The following is a 20,948-nucleotide window of genomic DNA, read 5'->3' as shown; positions in this document are numbered from 1 at the left end:
GATTTCTTTGGGTAGTATGGACATTTTAAATATTAACTCTTCCATGTTTTTCCATTTATTTGTCTCTTCTTCAGTTTCTTTCATTAATGCCTTGTAGTTTTCAGTGTATAGATATTTTCACCTCCTTAGTTCAATTTATGCTTAGGTATTTTATTCTTTTTGATATAATAGTAAATGGATTGTTTTTTAAATTTCTGCTTCTGATGGTTCATTGCTAAGGTATAAAATAAGAACAGGTTTATGTATACTGATTTTGTATCCTGCAACTTTACTGAATTCATTAGTTCTAACAGATTTTTGGTGATAGAAATTTTTCTATAAAAAATTTAAATTACTTGCTTAATTCTACATCCTTCCATTCTTGAACCTAAATTAGATGAATCTAAGCACGTAGGCAAATTACTCCAGTTTTCTGGATTCTTTCCTCATCTTGCTTTTTGCTGCTAGAATCAGTCTCTTTAAAAATGAAGAAGAGCACACACCTATATAAAGATCTGGACCACATTATTATTAGGGGATTGGAGGGGGACACTTTTTTGCTCAGATATACAGCCCTCTTATATCAATATGAATATGAACTATGCCAAGACGCCAGATGTCTAAACTAACTCAAACTCTATGAGCCTTCTTATTTTACTTTCATTACATATGACTCAAAGCAGCTCCTCGAGTCCAGCCTCCTGAGAATTGAATGGAAGAAGACCTGGAGGTCAGCATGACCTAACGTGACTAGTAGGTCAACATGACAATTTTCAGGACTAAGTTCTAACATGGTGCATTCAAAGAATAATGCTGTCCCCTTGGTCTTTCATTTTATCACATTTGTTGTTAAGACACATATTTAGAATCAAGATTTCATGTCTAAGATGATATGCAAAAATATATTATAAATTGATAAAGTAAGAAGCTCTTGCCCTTACTCTCCACTCCCTACCTCCAACCTGCCTAACTACATAAACATTAAATACTATGTAGACACTTCATTGTGAGCCTTAAGAAGGTATGTTTCTATTGGCAACTAAGTTCCTAAACATCACTGCACACCAACTAGGAGAGAATCAGGATTGATGAAAACACAAAGGTAAGATTTGTTCTAGATGATTTATTCTTCTATAATTTCTTTCAAGAGCTCCCCAACCCCAACACACGCACACACACACACACACACACACACACACACACCTTTTTCCCTTATATAAATAATGAACTTTGGAAGTCCTTTAACTTTTTTTTTCTTTTTCTTATAGACATCATTCTAAAGTAAAATAGAGACCAGTGTATTCTGGAAGTTTATGTAAGTTCCAAAAAAGGAGTCACACTGGTGCAATTTCAACCCTCACTACAGCAGGTTTCTTTATGGTGAGTATGACAAAGGGCAGGCTGTGCTGTGAAAATGCCAGCCATCTCTGGGTTAGAAAACCTTCTATCACTCTTCTTGATTTGACATGAAATATTAAACACCAGTTACCAGCAAAAAGTTATTGAACACAGATGTCCACTATCACTTTCAAATTGCTAAAGTCAATTTAGGTTTATATATTTTCTTTGCTTAAGCGTTCGCATGCAACACAAATGTTCTGTGACAGTAATGATTTCACAATATACTCTTTCAATTAGGAAAGCACATCATATATGTGTTTTCATTTTTAAAATGCCTATATTTTTATTCAAAAGCTCTGGGTCCCTCGCAAAAAATGGGACCTTGAATTGAAAAATAAATAAAAAGAAAGAGCTCCACCTACTGATTCATTTAAAAAAAATTTTTTTCTGCTCTCTTTTTGAATTGAAAATAATCTTTGGCACAACAGGGATATTGTGAGCATGTAGCTCAAAATGTTTGGTTGAAGAAAAGAAAAAAAGATACAGGAGTTACCCCCATGGAAAGAAATAGATTAGAATGGAGCTCTGTCTCTGAAACTAAAAAAAGCCCTCACTCCGCCTTTTCTGTGCCCCTCATAAGCCCTAATTAATAAATCTGCTTCAGGTTTCATGTTTCTCAGGGATATGGCTGGATTTAACAGAATCCCAAAGGATCAGACATTTTGCTCCATTACAATAATCATATTCATGACATTGGCCTCCTCTTCCTTCTGAAGGACTTGGTGGGCTCTCTTTGAAAGTGTTTACAGGACTATTTCTCCCGATGGTGAAACCGAAATTGTTGTGCACCTACCATACTACTCTCCTGCCCCGACCAGTACCCAGACTTAAGTAATTTCATAGAGGAAGTGAAGAAAAACATCCATTGGGAAACTGGGGGGTAATTTAAGGAGGCCAAGAGCAGTTACTTGTGGAGGAACTGCTGCGCCAACCTCCTGGGGGTGAGGGTTGAGAGTAGCCGCTGGAACGTGGCTCTCCGAGACGTCTGCCAGCTCACACCCTGCTACCTCTGATGGTGAGAAGCTTCCAGAACCAGTTTTTAATTCCTGCTTTGAAGCTTCTTTTGTGAAGGGCGTGTTCCCATGAATCTCCCATTGTATGTCAACCCACGCAGCTTCTTGGGATACAGACAGATGTGACTTATTTAGGAAATATCCTGGCAGCTTTGAAGGGTCAGGATGTTCTGCATCTTAGGTACCCACTGCTTCCAGCTTGGACCCGGCTTCCTGAATTACAAATATCTCTTAAGATGAACAAACACCAGACTGTATTCTTCTCTTATGTTTGAGCAGTGGCTATAGAAAATATTACCAATGGGCACCAAGATGATATCTGGAAACACACAATGGAGTAATTTAGATTGAAGTCTCCTACCTTTGACTCTGTCCGCTCAGCCATGCATTCCTACAGACATGATTGACTAACCATAAGACCTAGGAATTCAAAGTCTGAATAGAAAATGTCTATTCTTCCCCCAAATGAATCACACATCACCTATCACTGCAGAGTTGCCAAACTCTACGGTTTTCTCGTCAAACATAAATTCAATAGCTGACCACAGTCAGGGACAGAAATTTCTTATAAATCAAATAACTACATACATTGGAGGGAGATGCAGGGGACCCGCTGCCACATTTCAGTCAATCAAAAATATATGTAATGAGCATCTACTGCGTTCAAGTTATGCTTGGTGCTGTGGAGATATTTAATGAAATATGACCTGGACCTAACCCTTAAGCAAGGAAACACCTACTTCACACTGCTGCTATGAGGATTATATGCAATTACCTAGCACGGTGCCTGGCACATAGTCAGTGATGGATAAATGGCCGCTATTATCATTATTAGTAATGTAATATAACATTTATGCAATATTTAAAACATAAATGTTATGGGAGAGATGTCACATGATGAATGGATTACCAAATGATTGACCCAGACACTAATTGTTCTGAGGTCAGAATAAAGGGAAATTCCCAGAGTCTGAAGTAGGTGAAATAGTTTTATGCAGATAATTTCGGCCCTAATTACAATTTACTATTTTTGGAAGCTCCCTAAGGTCTAGGCGCCAGGCTGAGCAATTAACGATTTCATCTCTGTAATGTTCACAATCAAATGATGTAGATATATTCACTCCCATTTTACAGATGAGGAAATGAGGCTCACATAGGCTAAGTAACATACTCTATGTCACAAAGGCCTTACACAGTTTTTCCACTTAATCAAAAGGTCTCCATCATAGAATTATAGACAATTAGAGTTGGAAGGAAATGAAGAGACCACGTTGTCTTAATTGCTGACTTGACAGGTAAAGCAGCAGAGGTCTGGAGAAGAAAAGTAATTCGCACAAGTCTACACACCTAACTGGTGACATAACTGAAATTAGAAACCAAGGTTCTGGTTCCAAGTTGGTGCCATTTCCAATATTTTTTCTAAGTATTTTCCAATATTTATCCTAAATCAATAGTACTTTTAAAATATAAATGTAAAAAGATTATGCTAAGAGAAATCTTTGTACTCCAAGTCAATCTTACATCATCTCTCTCTCTCTGCTGAGCAGCTACCTAGTGATTTACTGTTACTGAGAAATCATTCCCCACCTCACATTCCACCCCACTCCATTACACACACTCTCTCTCTCAAAATACACACACCCTCCTTTTATTCGGAAGGGAAAATGAAAGCTAATTTTATATGACAAGATTTGGAGCGTCTGTTTAAGCCCAGGCTTAACTCAACCATTCCCTCCAAAATTTATCTTTCAGCAGGATTTGGAGCTAATCTCTTTCCTGGGAACTGTATAATTTAGAACAAATATGGCAAATATCTACTAAACAGTAGATGCTATGGTCTGAATGTTTCCCCCAAATTTGTGTTTCCCCAGAATTCATATGTTAAAATCCTAATGCCCAATGTAATAGTATTAGAAGGTAGGACCTTTGGGAGCTGATTAGGTCATGAGGTTGGAGCCTTCATGGATGGGATTAGTGCCTTTTAAGAAGCCCCACAGAGCTGACTAATCCCTTTCACCATGTGAGACACAGAGAGAAGGTGCCACAGGCTATGAACCAGGAAGAGGGTTGTCACCAGGAAGTGACTGTGCCGGTGCATTGATCCTGGACTTCCCAGCTTCCAGAACTATGAGAAAAAATTTCTGTTCAAATACCCAGTTGGTGGTACTCTGTTATAGTAGCCTGGAGGGACTAAGATGGTAGATATTAGTAACTGATCATAGAACACTTTCTTCTTTGGCTCATGAGTGGTTCTAAGATCAGAGTACCGATCAATGAGATTGTCAAGGGAGATGGAACTTTTGCTCACCCTGACCATAGACTCTTCTTCTTGGTCTGATATGATCATACTGCTCTGTGTCCCTTTTCTGTTATCTGTTAATAGTGCTCAATCAATTTCTAGAATTGAGCTAAGATAAAAATCAAAAGAAACATATACCATTCAAAGTACTGGTAATTTTGAGGGGGAGGAAGTAATTAAGAAGGAGCACAAAGGGGTCTCCTAAGCACTGACAGTGTTTTAATTCATGGCTGTGATGAGAGTTACACAGACATTTGCTTTGAGATAACACTCTCAAAAAAGAAAAGAAAAATATTGAATTAGTGAACTGAAATATCAACTACTAGTTTCGTCATAGCTTTCTTGTTAAGAGAGACTGCCTGATGTGTTGTTAAACACTCCAGTTTTTCCTGTTTTAAAACTTTATTTAAATTTTATTGAAACACACCATATATATATATATATTTATTTATATAATTCCTGGCTTCTTTTACTCAACATTACATCCATTCATTCATGGATATGTCGCAAGTTATTTAGCCATAGTGTTGAAGAACACTGTTTTCAGTTTTGATGATGGTACATAATCTTGCAATGCATATTTTTGGGCATGTCTCCTGGTATGCAGGTTCTGCATTAACTTGGGTATATATATATATAGAAGAGTAAAAGTACACGGTCATAAAATATGGTCAGCTTTAGTCAATACTAGTCTGTGAGAATTCCCATTGCCCCTTAATATTTATTATTATCAGTATTATAAAATTCAGCCATTCTTTAGGTGATTTTAATTTGTATTTTTCTGATGAATAATGAGGATGAGTACCTTTTCATATAGTCCATATTTTTACTGGCTATTTACTATCATTGTGTGTGTGTGTGTGTGTGTGTGTGTGTGCACGTGCACGTGTGAGTGTGTAATGCCTTTTCAGTTCTCTTGTCCTTTTTTTTATTTTTTTCTGTTGGGTTATCTGACTCTCTCTTTTTTCTATCTGGGAGTTCTTTATATAATCTGGGGGGAAAAACCTCTTTACCAGTAGTATGTGTTGAAAGCATGTTTCCTCTCTTGGTGGTTTATTTTTAACTGTCTTAATGGTATATTTTATGAACAAAAATGTTCAATATTACTATATAACACCATTTATCAATCTTTCCTAATGGTTAGTACTTTTGTTTCACATTTAAAAAAATTTCACCTATAATGAGATTATGAATACAATTCTCCTATATTATCTTTTATGTGCTTTATTGTTTTCCTTTTCACATGTAAATCTATGATACATACGGAATTGATGTTTGTGAAGTTTAAGTTTCTTTTATTTTTCCTATGTATAGCCAATTTTCCCAGTATCATTTGTTGAAAAGATCACCTTTCCCCACTGGAGAGGGGCAGACACGAACACAGGGAGAACACCATTGAAGATAAAGGCAGAGATCAGGGTGATGATGCAGCTATAAGCCAAGGGTGGCCAAAGGTTGCCAGCAAACCATCAGAAGCTAGGCAAGAGGCAAGGGACAGATTTGTCTTCACAGCGCTCAGAAAGAACCAACCCTGCTAACATCTTGATCTCAGACTTCTACCAGAACTGTGAAACAATTTTGTTGTTCAAGCCACACAGCCTGTGGTCCTTCTTTATGGCAGCCCTAGGAAACAAATACAGTTAAAACAGCTAGAGTAAATAGGATTAAATTTATGACTACAAGATTTTTTTCTAGCAAAATCTTGAAACGCAAAGAATAATTAAAAACATAAACTCTAACTGAGAACAATTTTAGATTTAAAGAAAAATTGCACATATACTACAGAGAATTCCCACACATAGTTTCCTCTATTAGCATCTTACATTAGCACAGTGCACTTTTTACAACTAACGAACTGATATCGACACATTATCGTTAACTAGAGCGCACCCTTTACTGAGATTTCCTTGTTTTAACCTAGTGTCCTAGCCCATCCAGGACACCATGTTACATTTAGTTGCATGTTACCTTGTGCTCCTCTTGGTTGTGACAATTTCTGACTTTGTTTTTGATGACCTTGATCATTTTGAGAACTACTGGTGAGATATTTTGTGGAACATCCCTCTATTGGGATTTGGCTGGTGTTTTTCTCATGACTAGACTGAGATGAGGAGGAGTAAGATCACTCAAGTAAGGTCTTGTTTTCATCATATTAAGTCAAGGGTACAAGCTACCAACATGACTTATCACTGTTAACCACCTACCTGAGGGAGTGCTCATAAGATTTCTCCTCTGTAAAGTTACTCTTTCCTCCCACCCCACCCTTTCATACGACGTTCTTTGGAAAGAAGTCACTATGCATGGATCGTACTTAAGTAACGGGGAGATATGCTCCACCTCCTTCGGGGTAGAGTACCTATGTACATTATTTGGAATTCTTTTGCACAGGAGATTTGTCTCTTCTCCCCAGTCTAAATTGTAATTACCTAGAATTATTATTTCAATTCCCTGAAAATAGGGAGACTCTACAAAGAAGATAATTTAAAACTTTTACTAGACAATTTCTCTTTAAAATGAAACAGTATTACCATTTTACCTAAAACGAAGCAAATGTCCTGGTCCAGGTAAATAGAAAGAATAATAATATATACTTTTCAAAGGCATCTGTTGAGTATACAGTCTGTCAACATAAGAAACTTCTAGATTTTTATAAGAATTTATTTGAGCCCAAACTGATGACAATCCTGGGAAGATCTCCAATGCTCCAGAGAATGACAGTTTTTCAGTTTCTTTTATATCTTTGGAATTAAGGAGGGAACTAAGGAAGATTACACAAAGGTAGGAGGAAGATACAGTATAGTTAACAAGATTATGAGTCTGGAAAGAGGATTACTTTTGGCATCTCAGTGTGTGTTAATGGGGATGCACAAGAACAATGGACAGGGCTTGCTTAAAACTTTTACTAAAGAAGTTACACGCCTGAGACGACTACCCACCATGACCTGCCCAGTTAGGAATTTATAATCAGATCACCCTGTGAGGTTACTTTCAGTTGCATGTATTACAACACCCCTTTTTCATCTACGAGTCTTAATTTCTCTCCACTACAGCATGTATTCTTAACTACCAAGAGCATATAATCAATTCCCAATTACAAAGAAAATTTACGATTGGAATAAGATGTTTTAACCTCTTCCATTGTCACAGGGAAGGTTCCATATCCTTGTTTATGACTTAACACTGCCCTTTATTTATGATTATCCTCCATCTGAGGTAGAACAGAGGTTAGAATGAGAGAGAAAGCCTTAAATTTTCCCCAAGATGGTAGAGTGTGTCACTAACTGTGGGTGTGCCTCAATTCAGATGTTCTAGATTTTGCTTTCCAAAGTATGGAGTTGTAATCTTCATCTCCTTTCTCAGGTAAAACTAATAAAAATATTATAAAAAAATCTCATGCTTCAAAGACCCTAATAGAGTATATTTAATACATTAGTTTTATTAATTCAGCCAACATTTCTGGAGGGCCTGCTATGTGCAAGGCACTATATTTGGTTCTAAGGAAGAAGAACTGCTAAAGTATAGATAAGGTTTCTGTTTTGACATAGCTTCATATTTGATGGTGGAGAAGACAAGCACTGATAAGAATTAAAAGTGTGGTAGGTCATATGAAGAAATTTAGGGTGTTATGAGGATGTAAATGTGATCAGGTAGTGGGGTAGTGGGATGGTTAATTTGGTGCAGATAAGCAGAAGATTTCTTTGAGAAAATTACGTTTAAACTAAATTCTGCAGGATGCATATGACTCAGGTAAACATGGGATGCCAAGTTGGGGAAGAATTATCCTATTAAGTGATATAGTCCTGCTTTGTGAGAGTTAAGTTTCTCTTTGCTTTACAAGGTAGAAAGAAACTTTAGAAAATATCTAAGAAAAGGCTACTGTTTGGAATATTTTTGGAAAGCCAGTTGAAAACTCTTTACCCTGAAAATTTATTATAATAGTTAGGGAAAACTCACACTGGTATCCGCTCTTTAAAATCCCGATGGAAATAGCAGCAATACAATACTTCTATAGTAGATAGTGGTTTACAATAGTCAGCCTCTCATGCAAATGATTAATTTGTGTGGTTGTCAGGATATTTGCTACAAAGGGAGAAAAAAAATCTGAGACAGTAATTTCCCCAAATGTGGTGACAATCTAATCATACAAGAATATTCTACTTCATTGTTATGAATATGTGAATTATTCCAATGGTTTACTGTAAATATTTTTTTACTATTTACAAGAAAACATCTGCTACAACTAGATGAATGGTTAGTTACAAAACATATAGCAATTTTGTTTTTAAGAATTGCTTTCCAAAGTACCCCGATTTTACCCTTCACTTCATTCAGATGCATTTATAACGACATAGGAGGTAATGTCTCAGAATTTAAGCATTTCTAGAGAAGACTCCATTTCATTTTCATAGAGTTCTATCCCTCACCCTGGCTACCTCCCAAGACATATCTTCAAGGTTAATGTTTAAATGTTAATTAAGCCTCCCCATCTCTGAAGAGATAAGTAAGTTAGCAGGCTACCCATGATAACAAGGTTTCTAAGACTAAACATAAAGAAATGTCAATGCATCTTTCATAATGGAAACAATACATTTATAATCTTACACTTAAAGTAACTATGGTTACAAAACCTTGTGCTGATTCACCGTCACTTGATTCTTTTCACTGGGGATCCACCTCTGTCATCAGGAGAGTCTCTTTGTCTAATGGCCCTCAGTTTGTCATCATGAGAATACAAAGATTAAACACCCTATGAATGGAGAGTGTAAATTTCTTTATCTGCCTCAGAAGTGTCTTTTAAAGAAGGAAGACTTGGTCAACAAAGAGGAGAGAAGTGTTCTTAGTTTAAACCAACTTTCTAAATAAAAAATACTGGCTTTCTATTGTTCCTGAAGTGTTTTGTTATCAGTGATTACTGGCAAGTGCTTTACGTCTTTACAGCCATAGTCCTAATGTTGACTAAGTGCTTCAAAAAGAATTTCTGTAGATATGTAGGGTGAAGGGATAAAATTTAGATTTAGGATGAATTGCTACAGACATTTTCTCAAAGAGTGTTAAGTGTTCAAACCATAATATTAGAAACAAAGTAGGATTGTAGGATTCAAAATATATACCGAATCCATTTTATTAAAATGTTATAAAATATATAAAGATGATAGGAAGAACATGAAAATGTAAACAGGGGTTATCTCAGAGGTGGGATTATGGGTGACTTGCCACAATAACCATATATAACTTAAATAATCAGGGAAAAAAAGTTTTATATAATAATGTATTTTAAACAATATCTACAGTTTTGGCAATTATAAAAAGGACTCACTGTCAATCTGGGGCACTTTCAGAGGAGGCTGGCAAATGATATCAGGAGCTGTTAAAGCAGGGATGGTTTTTCACCTGGAGAAGAAAGAGTAATGAAGCATGAAAGCTGGCTTCAACCATTTGAAAGATTGTCAAGTAGAGGAGTATCAAGACTTGTTTTCCAAAGACGCGAAGTTCTGTGGAGTCAGCACTTGTCTTTATTTAAGAAAGACACTTTTAACAGTAAAGGAACAGACTGATATTCAAAAACTACTAAAGGCATTCAAGGAGAAGTTGGGTGGATATCAGAGGTACGGTTATAAAAATGACTGCTTCACTGAGTGAGAACCAAGACTATGGGGTTTTCAAGGTCCTTCTAACCTTCAGATTTTATTATTTTAAACATTGCGAACATATTTGCCCAACACTCTAGAGGTCAGAAGTCTTGGTTTTTCTTTTCTTCTCTTTTCTTCCCCCAAACCCACTCCCACTTCCTTCTCATATTGACAGAACATGCTGACTATGCAAGGAGTCACTGGGGCAAATTGCCCTTCAGAACAATGCTAAAAGAGCAGTAAATCCCTCATAATAAAGCGTCTGATTGAAGCAGAATAGAAGTGACAGAGTATGGTGACTTGTCTAATTTACCACAATGTGTCAATTATGTACCATAAATACTAGGATGGGGTTCCCCTGGCTTAGGCTTTGTAGGGGCTAAAGACAAATCACAAAGAATAAGATGGGCTTAGATTTTTACAACGCATCTGATCCCTTGTGACCCATGTTATCCGTCCTTTTTTTCTATTACATCAATTTCTATACCATTTTACTTTAAAACGGTCAAGACATTCTCTGATCAACCTTCCCAGACATCCCAGCCTCTTGTGTGATCCCCAATGAATGTAACATCTTCAACTATTGTTGGCCCCAGTTTGGAAGTAAAGATTCTTGTAACATCATTCTTTCAGGAATTGGCCGAACAGTATTAGAAACTTCGTTCCAAATACAAAACCAATTTATGTTTGAATAAAAATAATAGAATATACATTTAAAAGTTTGGGCAATTAAGATATATGGAAAACTTATTCTACTCAAACGTATAAATACTAGAGGGATGATTCAGGATTTTGGATACACTTCCTTGATAAATATTAAAAATGTGTATTTTATTTACCGGTGACTCTTGAACAATGTTGACCCCCTGCACAGTCAAAAATCTGCATGTACCTTGTCTTAAGAAAGATAACGCTCTTTCTAACGCTCCCCCAAAAGTTAACTACAGTCACCGCTAGGTTTCTACTGGGGATTGGATCCAAGATCCCTTGTGGAAACCGAAATCTGCAGATGTTCAAATCCCTTGTATAAAATGGTATAGAACAAAACGTATAGCAGGCTCTCCACACGCACGGATTCCCAACTATGGGTTGAATATATTGCTATATACCGGGAGTGACAAAAAAATGTATACACATAACTTGTATTCATCTTTTGTTATTGGTATATATTGAGTATTACAATTTTCATACAGTTTTTTCCTTTCTTAAAATGTGTATACATTTTCTTGGCACCGCCTCTGTGTGTGTGTGTGTGTGTGTACAAAACAGGTGTTTGCCCTTATTATATATATATATATATATATATATATATATATATATATATCATATTTTATTAATATAACTGTTATATTTATTGGAAAAGAAATCCACGTATAAATGGACCTTAGTAGTTCAAACCCATATTGTTCAAGGGTCAACTGTATTTTGCTTCTGGAATATAAAGACATGTCATGGAAGAAGAACTATAACTCTTAATTCTTGGTTATGAGATTTGAATTTCTAATTTCAAATATACCATGTTGAACTTTCCATTCTTACTTCCCATATTCTGATTTTTAATTTGGAGAGTACTGTCCTGCACAAGATGTTATTTATGAGATTGCAGACTTACTCTATATAAATAAAAGCATGTAATGAGATTACTTCAAGCGTTGTTACAGAAATTATGAAGCTAATGAACATACAGTGCTTAGACCAGCTTTTTGCACGCGGTCAGAATGCACAATCTGTGTGCTGTTGTCATTATTGTCAACGGTCTCACTACTAACTGGTAAAACTTGTAGTAATAATCCAGATTCCACTTATATTTATTATCTATAGGCTCTGTGCACTGGGTGCTCTGTTTTCATTTAAACTTCTTGCTAATTTGGGTGAAGAACTTTGTCTCACACTGTGTCCAGATAAGTAAAAATGAAGTTTAAAAGATTAAGTATTTTGCTCGCTTCACACAGCTGCCCAAAGGTAGAGCTGGGATGCAAAGTAAGGTTTCCTGAGTCTGATACTGAGGCACAGAATTTTTAAAATGCATTGATATATAATTACACAAACATCCTATTGTGTTTCATAATGATAATATAAAAATGTCAACATTAACTTGTAAGTTAGATATGACTCGAGTTATTCCCTGCCTGAGACAGACATGTCAAACTACTGTCAAAGATACTCAGTTAGTACTGGAATATTATGGGATTCTAAGTCATATTTTTGCACAGTTTATCTCCATCCTGCTATGAAGGAGGATTATGTGATGTATTAAGGAAAATAATGCATCTCAATAGAGACAATCCCCAAATAACTCGGAATTTTTGCAATGCCTTTACATAATGTACAAGGTCAAACAATTAAATTTGCGAACTCACCCTAGAAAAAGTGCTACATACCTCATTGCTGAGTATCACCACGGTCACAGTCAAAGTACTCCCCTTGGGAAGCTATGCACCTACACCAGCGTCTTGTCCACCCTTCAAAGCAATTTTGGAACTTTTTTACTGGAATGGCCATCTGAGCTGTCGTCGTATTACCCTTGATGTCCTGAATATCATCAAAATGCCTTCCTTTCAATATTTCCTTTATCTTTGAGTAAAGAAAGAAGTCATTGGGGTTCAGATCAGGTGAGTAGGGAGAGTGTCCAATACAGTTATTTGTTTACTGTCTAAAAACTCCCTCACAGACAGTGCTGTGTGAGCGGGTACATTGTCGTGACGCAAGAGCCATGAATTGTTGGCGAAAAGTTCAGGTCATTTTCATCTAACTCTTGCACACAGCCTTTTCAGTATTTCCAACTAGTAAACTTGGTCAACTGTTTGTCCATTTGGTAGAAATTCATAATGAATAACCCCTCTGATATCAAAAAAAGTTAGCAACATCATTGCAACAGGTTCACAAACCTAATTGTCAGACCTCGTACATTACAATGAATTTTTATCAATATAGATCTTTTTTGTTAACTATTAAAATCCTATGAATAAGTTGTATTTCAAATGATCCTATTAGTATACAAGAAAAAAAATCATCAAAATGAAAGTACAAAAATGGAGACAGAAATTTTGGCCAAGAAAAGAGAGAACAGGTGTTTGCCCTTATTCTACACTCCTTCAGACTGGAATATGGAAGAACAACACTCTTGTTTTTGTCGACATTTACTAAAGAAAACAGAAACATCCAGCCAAGTTATGCAGTGAGTCTTTTGAATATATAGAGAAATGTTTACTTGTCTTGAATTGAGAATGGAATTCTAGTCCCCTTAGACTGTGAGCCAGATTTTAGAAGGCCAGAATAAGCCCACTTGAATTTTCTACTCATTCTCTCTTCTGGGAACATTCTAATTTAGCTAAAACCAGGATTTGGATTTGGCCTAGCTATAAATTAAAAGAATACTACATGGCTCTGCAGCTCTGCTCAAGAGTTTATTTGCTCTTACATTAAAAAATAACTCAAGTTACTCTCAATGGATTCATTAAAAAAACCTGATTTCTCCACTTTATAGCTATTTTGCCTGGCAGATGGGATCTGGTTTTTTCCTTATGCTGCATTTTTTGAACTAAATATATATGTTGGGATAGCAGTATACTCTCCCGCCAGCAAAAAAGCCACATGCATATTTCAATAAAATTGCATTATTTGGCATCTACTGTCCACATATGTTCATTTGGCTATTGCTAGTCCAAGCCAATTACAGCCGCAAGGGAAATGAGTGTTTGAAATTTAAAGAAGGAACTTTAAATTTTGTAAGAGAGAAGAGGACTCTTGACAGGTAGATCAGTCTTTAATTCATTTTTAATGCAGTTGACAATTCCATAAATCACTGTTTTTCTCCCATTATGTGCCAGCTTCTGTACTATAGAAGCCCCAAAATAAAACTGCTTTATATTTTTGGGTGGGGGAGGCAGTTTAAGGCCAGATAAAACTCTTTATTTGAGCGTGTAAGGATGGATAACTTTACCAAGCTGAGGGAAAGAAAAAGTATTTCAAGCAGAGAGAATGGCATGGAGGTGTGGTGAGTTCAAAGGTAGAGCAAGTTATCTGATGTGTCTGGAAGGTAAATGTTGTAATGGATGTAGAAACATAAGTTGGACGGGGATGGTGTGGGTGATAGATTTCTTGGTAGAAAGTGCCATCATCAAACATTTTAAAATGAGGAATGTAAGCTCTAACCCTGTGAATCTGGAAAAATGGAGTATTCCATTCCCACAGATGTGAAAAGAAAACCTGGTGCCCTCTTCTCAGCGAAAAATACCTATAACATAGGTCTGAAATTAAGTGAATAGATAAGTAGGGGCAAAACTTATCTGGAACTATTGTTGTAAGCTAAGAACCGAAGTGTTCAATACCTTAGACTACCCAATAACTTTCTTTTTATTCTGACTTTTAAGAATCTGTTTGGGAATTGAGAGAAAACAAAGTACAGACAGAATTAATGTGATTTTTTTTTTTTGTCTAAAGTTAAGTTCACCCAGAGATACCATCTTTTTTATATGTATATAAAAAAAATAGGCACACACATGTATTGTTTATGCACCAAAAATAATGGTGGTTGAAAATGGTACTAAATCCATGTGTCTTAATTAACATCTGGGGTATGAACCTACTCTCATTTGGATTTACCGAAATTTTATTACTTTCCAAGTTTTTTAGCTATAGATTTCATTCTATATGGTAGTTTTAGAATTACATGCATAAGAAAGAGATTGGCCCCCAGAATAAGACAAACCTGAGCTCTTTCCCACTTGGAAGTTATATGACCTTAACAAGTTATTAAATTCCTTTTAAGCCTTAACTTTCTCAACTGTTAAAAAAAAAAATCAGATGCAAACTCATATCTACCAAATAATTACTGTGAAGATTAAATAAAATGCTTGAAAAATGCTTATGATGATGTCTGGTATATATTAAGAACTTGATAAATGTCATTAGCCAATTATATAATTATTATTATCACCCAAAGATAAACACACATAATCAGTTTGAGAAAAAACATCTGTAAAAACCATTTTATCTGTACACTGAGCCAGTTGATTCACTACATTTTGCTTGATTAAATAATGATGAAAAGGGTAATAATAACATATATATAATACTTTAGTGTTTAAGGAGTATTCCCTCATGAACAAATAATTTGGCACCAACCCTGTGAGTTAGAAAAGATAAGATATTCTTATTGTTCACAAAGAAGAAAAAAAAAATCAGGATAAAACATCTGAGGGAAAAATACCTATAAATGCCAGAATAGCCCACGGAGATGAAGGAGAAAGAAAACCCTCTCAAAATGATTAATTTGTCACAATAAATACTTTCACGTAATCAGAGTGAAAAAAAGAATCACATCAGCCAGTGAATTAACATTGTCAAATCAAATAATGGTGATCTAACAAATACCAGAATTATTTAACCATTCTTTATAGCTAGCTATCGATTTCTCCAGTTTAAACAATTCATTCCAAAAGTAATATTTTAGTTATGCTTATGACTCTTAACACATACATTATCACAAAGAAAATATATCATAAAAACATTTATTTAAAATAAGTACCATTTTTATAATATATAGGTTTGTTTTAAAAAGTACATTATTGAGTAAAGTTTTAGGTTCTCTAGTTTCAAAAATTGGGCACTTATAGATTAAAATACAGTCGCTATATTTTATGCATTATTTAAATTATTGATCAGCAAACCATAATATAGACTTTGGAGCAATAGTTCTCAGACTATGCAATGGTGTACTGAAAACTAGAAAGGGTTCTATTGCTTAGTTAAATATGCTCAACCTTTCTCCAATTTCCTATTTGATTAAATTTTCTTTAACATTTTGACCAATAAAAGTTTTTCTTTAAAAAATTGATGTCTAATAATTGTTAAGCCTGGCAAGGTGAATGTGTAAGTATTATAAACTGTATTGATGGAATTTCTCAGAAAGGTGATTGTGCCTAATTGAACAGTTAATAAATTTTTGTGGTTATATATATATTGTATTTAAGATTTTTGTCTTATATACCTATGTGAGAGTTATAGTTGCTCCAAGCAGTATTGATTCCAGCTCATATAATATCATTAAATATTTCAATAATTCATTTTCTACCTTGAGCGTCATGATATTCAGATGTTCTGCTTCTTGACTCAAGTTTGATAACCATTGTTTTAGAAGTATACTCATATTCAGATAATTTTTATTTAACTATTTTTTAATTATTTAAATTTCCTTTACTATGTCTTTGTTGAGTAAGTAAAATATAAGGCAGTACACTTGGTTAGTTAGTTATTATGCAGAATAGATTCATTCATGTCTCTGGGGTTTCCATCCCAAGTTGTCTCATACTAATGGAACAAAAAGTTACTGCAACTTTTCTTTATGGCTACAAGTAGGGCTATTAAGCAATAATGCTTCTCAGAGGTTTCTTTGACTTTTACTTAATAAACTTAAATAAAGAGTTCGTGTGTGTGTGGCTTAAATCTAGGAATTGTGTTTATCACTCATTACAGAAATTAATAGTTGTAGCAAATTAAGATATTGTTAAAATATGTAGGCTGTGAGTCTTTCACAATGTAAAGTTTTAATAACATATGCCAAAGAAGATATAAAAAAATGTTTAAAATCCAGATGATTTTTCTTGGAAGGCAGTGAAATCATTACATGTCCTTGAAGTTCTCATTGGCTTCAATTCCTTATATTCGCATTTAACTACTGCTCCCAGATATAGTGTAACTACCTACTAAATGGTGACACTGCCAGTTTGGAAGTTCTATGATAGTAAATCTAAAATTCAAAGGGATTTCTGTAAGGCAAAGTTCATTGACCCTCCTAGCCAAAAGAATTTCTCACATGTCTCGGAAAGGCAGCAACTGAGAGGCAAAAGATGAAAGCCATGAGACCAGAAATAAGAGACAGGAAAGTGTTGGTTCTGTGATATATTCTCTGTGGGACCTAATTCTCTGAGCCTCGGTTTCCTTGCCTATAAAACAAAGACTAGAGGGGCTTTAAGGTCTTTTCTGATTCTGTGCTTCTGCATATACAGAAGATTGTCTACTCCATAAGTGTAAGTGTTGCTACCTTGTTTCGTTTGGTTTTCTAACACACGATATAGCTAGGTTATCGTATCTCACATTTTGACTGGGTGATGTATTGTAGCCTGATCTGTATGAATTGTGATTCATATCACAATTTATTAATTTTTAAATACATATATATATACATATATATACATACATATATGTCATGTAGAACTGGAGGTGTTTATAAGTGAGAAAGACAATTTTTCTGAATACTACAGTATGTACATCTATTTGGAATAATTTGGAATTTTTAATAAAGTGTTAACAGAAAGTATCTTAAATGTATAATCCAAAAGGAAATTCTCCATAACTTTTCACCACCAACAACATAAATGTGTGTGTGTAGGTGTGTGTGTGTGTGTGTGTGTGTGTGTGTGTAGCAAGCTGGGGGTAATTTATGTAAAACATTTAATAAATGATATGAAGATCATTAAAAAGCATAGAATGCAAAAACTCTAATATTATTAGAATCCACACACTTCAATTATGACATGACCACAACATATATAACTGCTCAGTGATGTTCAAAAAGGATTATACTTATTCCAGTGTGTTATTGAACATTCTCTCTTTGGGGTTTTTAATGTATTTAAATAAACTTTGGTCTTTTATTTTTTTATATGTATTCCTGTAAAATTATATAATATTTTATTTAAAAATAATACAATTTATTTCATATCTTCCTAATTGTCCTTAATGTTTAAAGAAGTATTTACTAAATTTCTCATATTTATCTGACAAGCAAGAAAGGCAGATCTCTTTCAAGAGCTTCATCAACAATTTACTTTGAATTTCTAAAGCTCTATTTTGAGAAATACTTACTGACTCATAGCAGACCCATGGGAAACTATAAAGTAATATAGGCCTTGCTTAGAATTCTCTCAGGAAATTACTATAAACACCACAAAAATGTGTAATCAGAATATCCAGACCCAGGATGTTTCTGAAGGCTTCACTTAAGTACACATTTATTACCATATTCCACAAAACGTGTTTCTTGGGACACTAGTGTTTCAAAACGCTCCTGAAAAAAGGGACTCCTAATTAAACATTTGGAATTCTTTAAATGCTGTGTCTTCCTATTGGAAGACAGTAACATAGTATTAGCGCTCCTAACAAGTATTGTAGTAAAGTATACTACTCTATTTAACTCAGAGTTTCTTAGTTTTTTTGGTGTTATTATTGATTATAAGACCCAAGCAGTTCTCCTCCACCTTCTCCCCTTTCTCCTTTACTAAATGCTATGAATTTGTAATTCCATGGAATACTGATTGGGAAACACTGCTTGAGGCCTTAAGGCCTTGGGAGCCTCCAAACCACAGGCTGGGAACTGTGAATGCCTGAAGGCCAGAGTGGAGTCCAGGGAAGAGGGATTTAGAAAAAGGTTGCAAAATCAGGGAAACCCATGACGATTGTTCAAAATAGAATTACTAGTTTGATTAATATCTCCTAGAGTACAATGAGTTTGCGTGCTGCTTTTCCAGCACGTTTAGAAATATGATAAAGTGGATGATCTATAACTGTGATATATTTAGTGCAAAACAGCTTCTCTGCTAGGCACATGATCCCCAGAAAAAGTGTAACTGTTGAAGTGTAAAAATGTCTCTGTTTCAGACATTCTTAGCAAATAAGAAGAAACATATAGAAAGTATATTTTCAAATAATCAAAGTAGTCACAGAATATGAAAAAATTCACAAGTGCAGGCAGTACACGAATTAAGTTATTCAAGCAGACGGACAACTTGTACTAAACACTCTACACATTACTCAATTGGCATCAAGGAGTTGTTCCTATATTAAAAGAAATGATCCTTGGTGATTGTAGCAGAACAATATGAGTGTACTTAATGCCACTGAGATGTACACTTAAAATGTCTAAAAACCCTCTTCTATTGTTGGGAAGCATTTATCTTGACCACAAGAGCAGGTAATATAGATGCCAAAAAGGATGTGATAGTTGTCAAAATAAGAGAAATATTCTTTTTTTATCCTCTTCTTCCACTGCCTAAATCCCCATGCTATTAGGGCTGCAGCAACAGGTTGAAAGTGGACTTTCCTTTTACACTGCAAAAAATAATATAGTTTTCTCTAAATGTAAAATGGCATTTCACAAATTAAAAAAATTTTTTTTCATTTCCTGTAGATGCATCGAGTAAAACCTGCTAAGTGGTTTTTTTAGTTAGGTAGAATACATTTGATTTATCAAAGTATGCATTAATATAAGAGAATTAACAAATTTGTGACAAATAATCATAGACTTGGGAAAGGATAAACTATTAAAGGATTGATGAACTATAAAACTAACTGAAAAGCTAAGAATGTTTAAAAGCATTGCTCTCATTGGCTAATATCACCTACTAGACTGTAAGTTTATGAGGGCAGGGAACACATCCATCTTGTTCACCACTATATTTTTCATGCTTTCAACTGTGTCTGGTGTTGCAGACACTTAATAAATATTTTTGAGTGAGTTAGTAAATTCAAGATAGAGTTAAAATACAGAAAATTGCTTTTTAGGCAATGGTTAAAAAAGTGACACTAACGAAGGCATTTTTCAATCAATAAGTGCTTTGAAATATCACCAATTGACCATTTAGATAGATAATCAGTCACAAGTTTCATTATTCATCAAATACATGTTCAGCACTAACTACCAGTCATCCAAATCTTGCATATGGAATTTTATTCACAAACCAATGCTCTATATTTCAAGAGACCAATATTGTCAACACTTAAGTACTTAATATCCAATTCTTCACATGAATCTTTCTGTCTGATGGACTATTGTTGAACTTTTCTCATAAAGCCTGAGCAATAAAATTATATTTCATGAATATTCTTATATTGTTTTTAAGTAGAGGCATTAAGAAATTTTCTATATATTTTTAAGATATCCAATGGAAGAATATTAATAAAATGCTAATATTAGTTATTTGAATTAGTTAATACTCTTCAAAATTTGTGCCATTTGCATACAAACATTAAAATTAGGAATTATTAAATGGTGTTTTATGTAATCCTGACAAAAGATTTAGAGATGAAACAGTACGTCAGTCTTTGGAAGAACATAAAAAAAGAGGTATCTACTGCTTTTAAATACGTACCTTAGACCTTAATTATTGATTTTTGTGTTATTTTTTTAAAAACAAAAATGTAAACAGGAAAAGTAGAAAATAGTTGCTGCATAACTAACTAAAAGGGTCAAAACTTTGGAATAGCTTTGAGATCTATTTTAAAAGCTCAGCTACTTAGATTTTTTTTTTCTATTATAGAACCATGAAAAGTTATGTCAACTGAATTGTATACATAACTCCTAGAGTGTAGACAGTTGCTATTATTTGTTCACTTCATCAAAATGCTTTTTCAAATTCTTGCTACATCTGTATTACCAGGTCCTGGAGAAACCAAGGTGAAAGAGGCCCAGGAGAAGCCAAACCCTCTTTGCTATTTCTAACAAAGGAAATGCCATTCTTGCCACTAACTCTTGGAATGATTTCCAAGTTCTCTAAAAATAATTTAACCTGTGTCAAATAGCTGTCTCATCTGGAAAACTCAATAAATGAATGTAGAAGTTAGAAA

General features: G+C 34.7%; 1 protein-coding gene across 5 annotated transcripts in view; it reads right to left on the bottom strand.

The window, feature by feature from the left end:
• The window catches only part of LOC109449436 (multiple epidermal growth factor-like domains protein 6), a 717,515-nt gene that overhangs the window by 32,429 nt on the left and 664,138 nt on the right, over window positions 1–20,948 (bottom strand). Inside the window, exons 25-26 of one of the 5 annotated variants that reach the window (XR_016019751.1) lie at window positions 10,010–10,083; window positions 5,121–6,315 (exon numbers count right to left, since the gene is read on the bottom strand). The exons of 2 other annotated variants lie outside the window; for them this stretch is intronic. Coding sequence is in view for 2 of the 3 variants with exons in the window: in XM_074327511.2 (XP_074183612.2) it covers window positions 10,061–10,083 (23 nt within the window). In the remaining variant the exon portion in view is untranslated. Of the gene's footprint in view, window positions 1–5,120; window positions 6,316–9,928; window positions 10,084–20,948 lie in introns of those variants that run through there. 2 more of the 5 variants (XM_074327516.2, XM_074327511.2) reach the window with 2 other exon arrangements.

The sequence above is a fragment of the Rhinolophus sinicus genome, chromosome 17 (genome assembly GCF_057876585.1).
Source record: "Rhinolophus sinicus isolate RSI-liver-muscle chromosome 17, RSI-T2T, whole genome shotgun sequence".
NCBI classification, from domain to species: Eukaryota; Metazoa; Chordata; class Mammalia; order Chiroptera; family Rhinolophidae; genus Rhinolophus; species Rhinolophus sinicus.
This window is presented reverse-complemented; position numbering and strand designations above follow the sequence as displayed.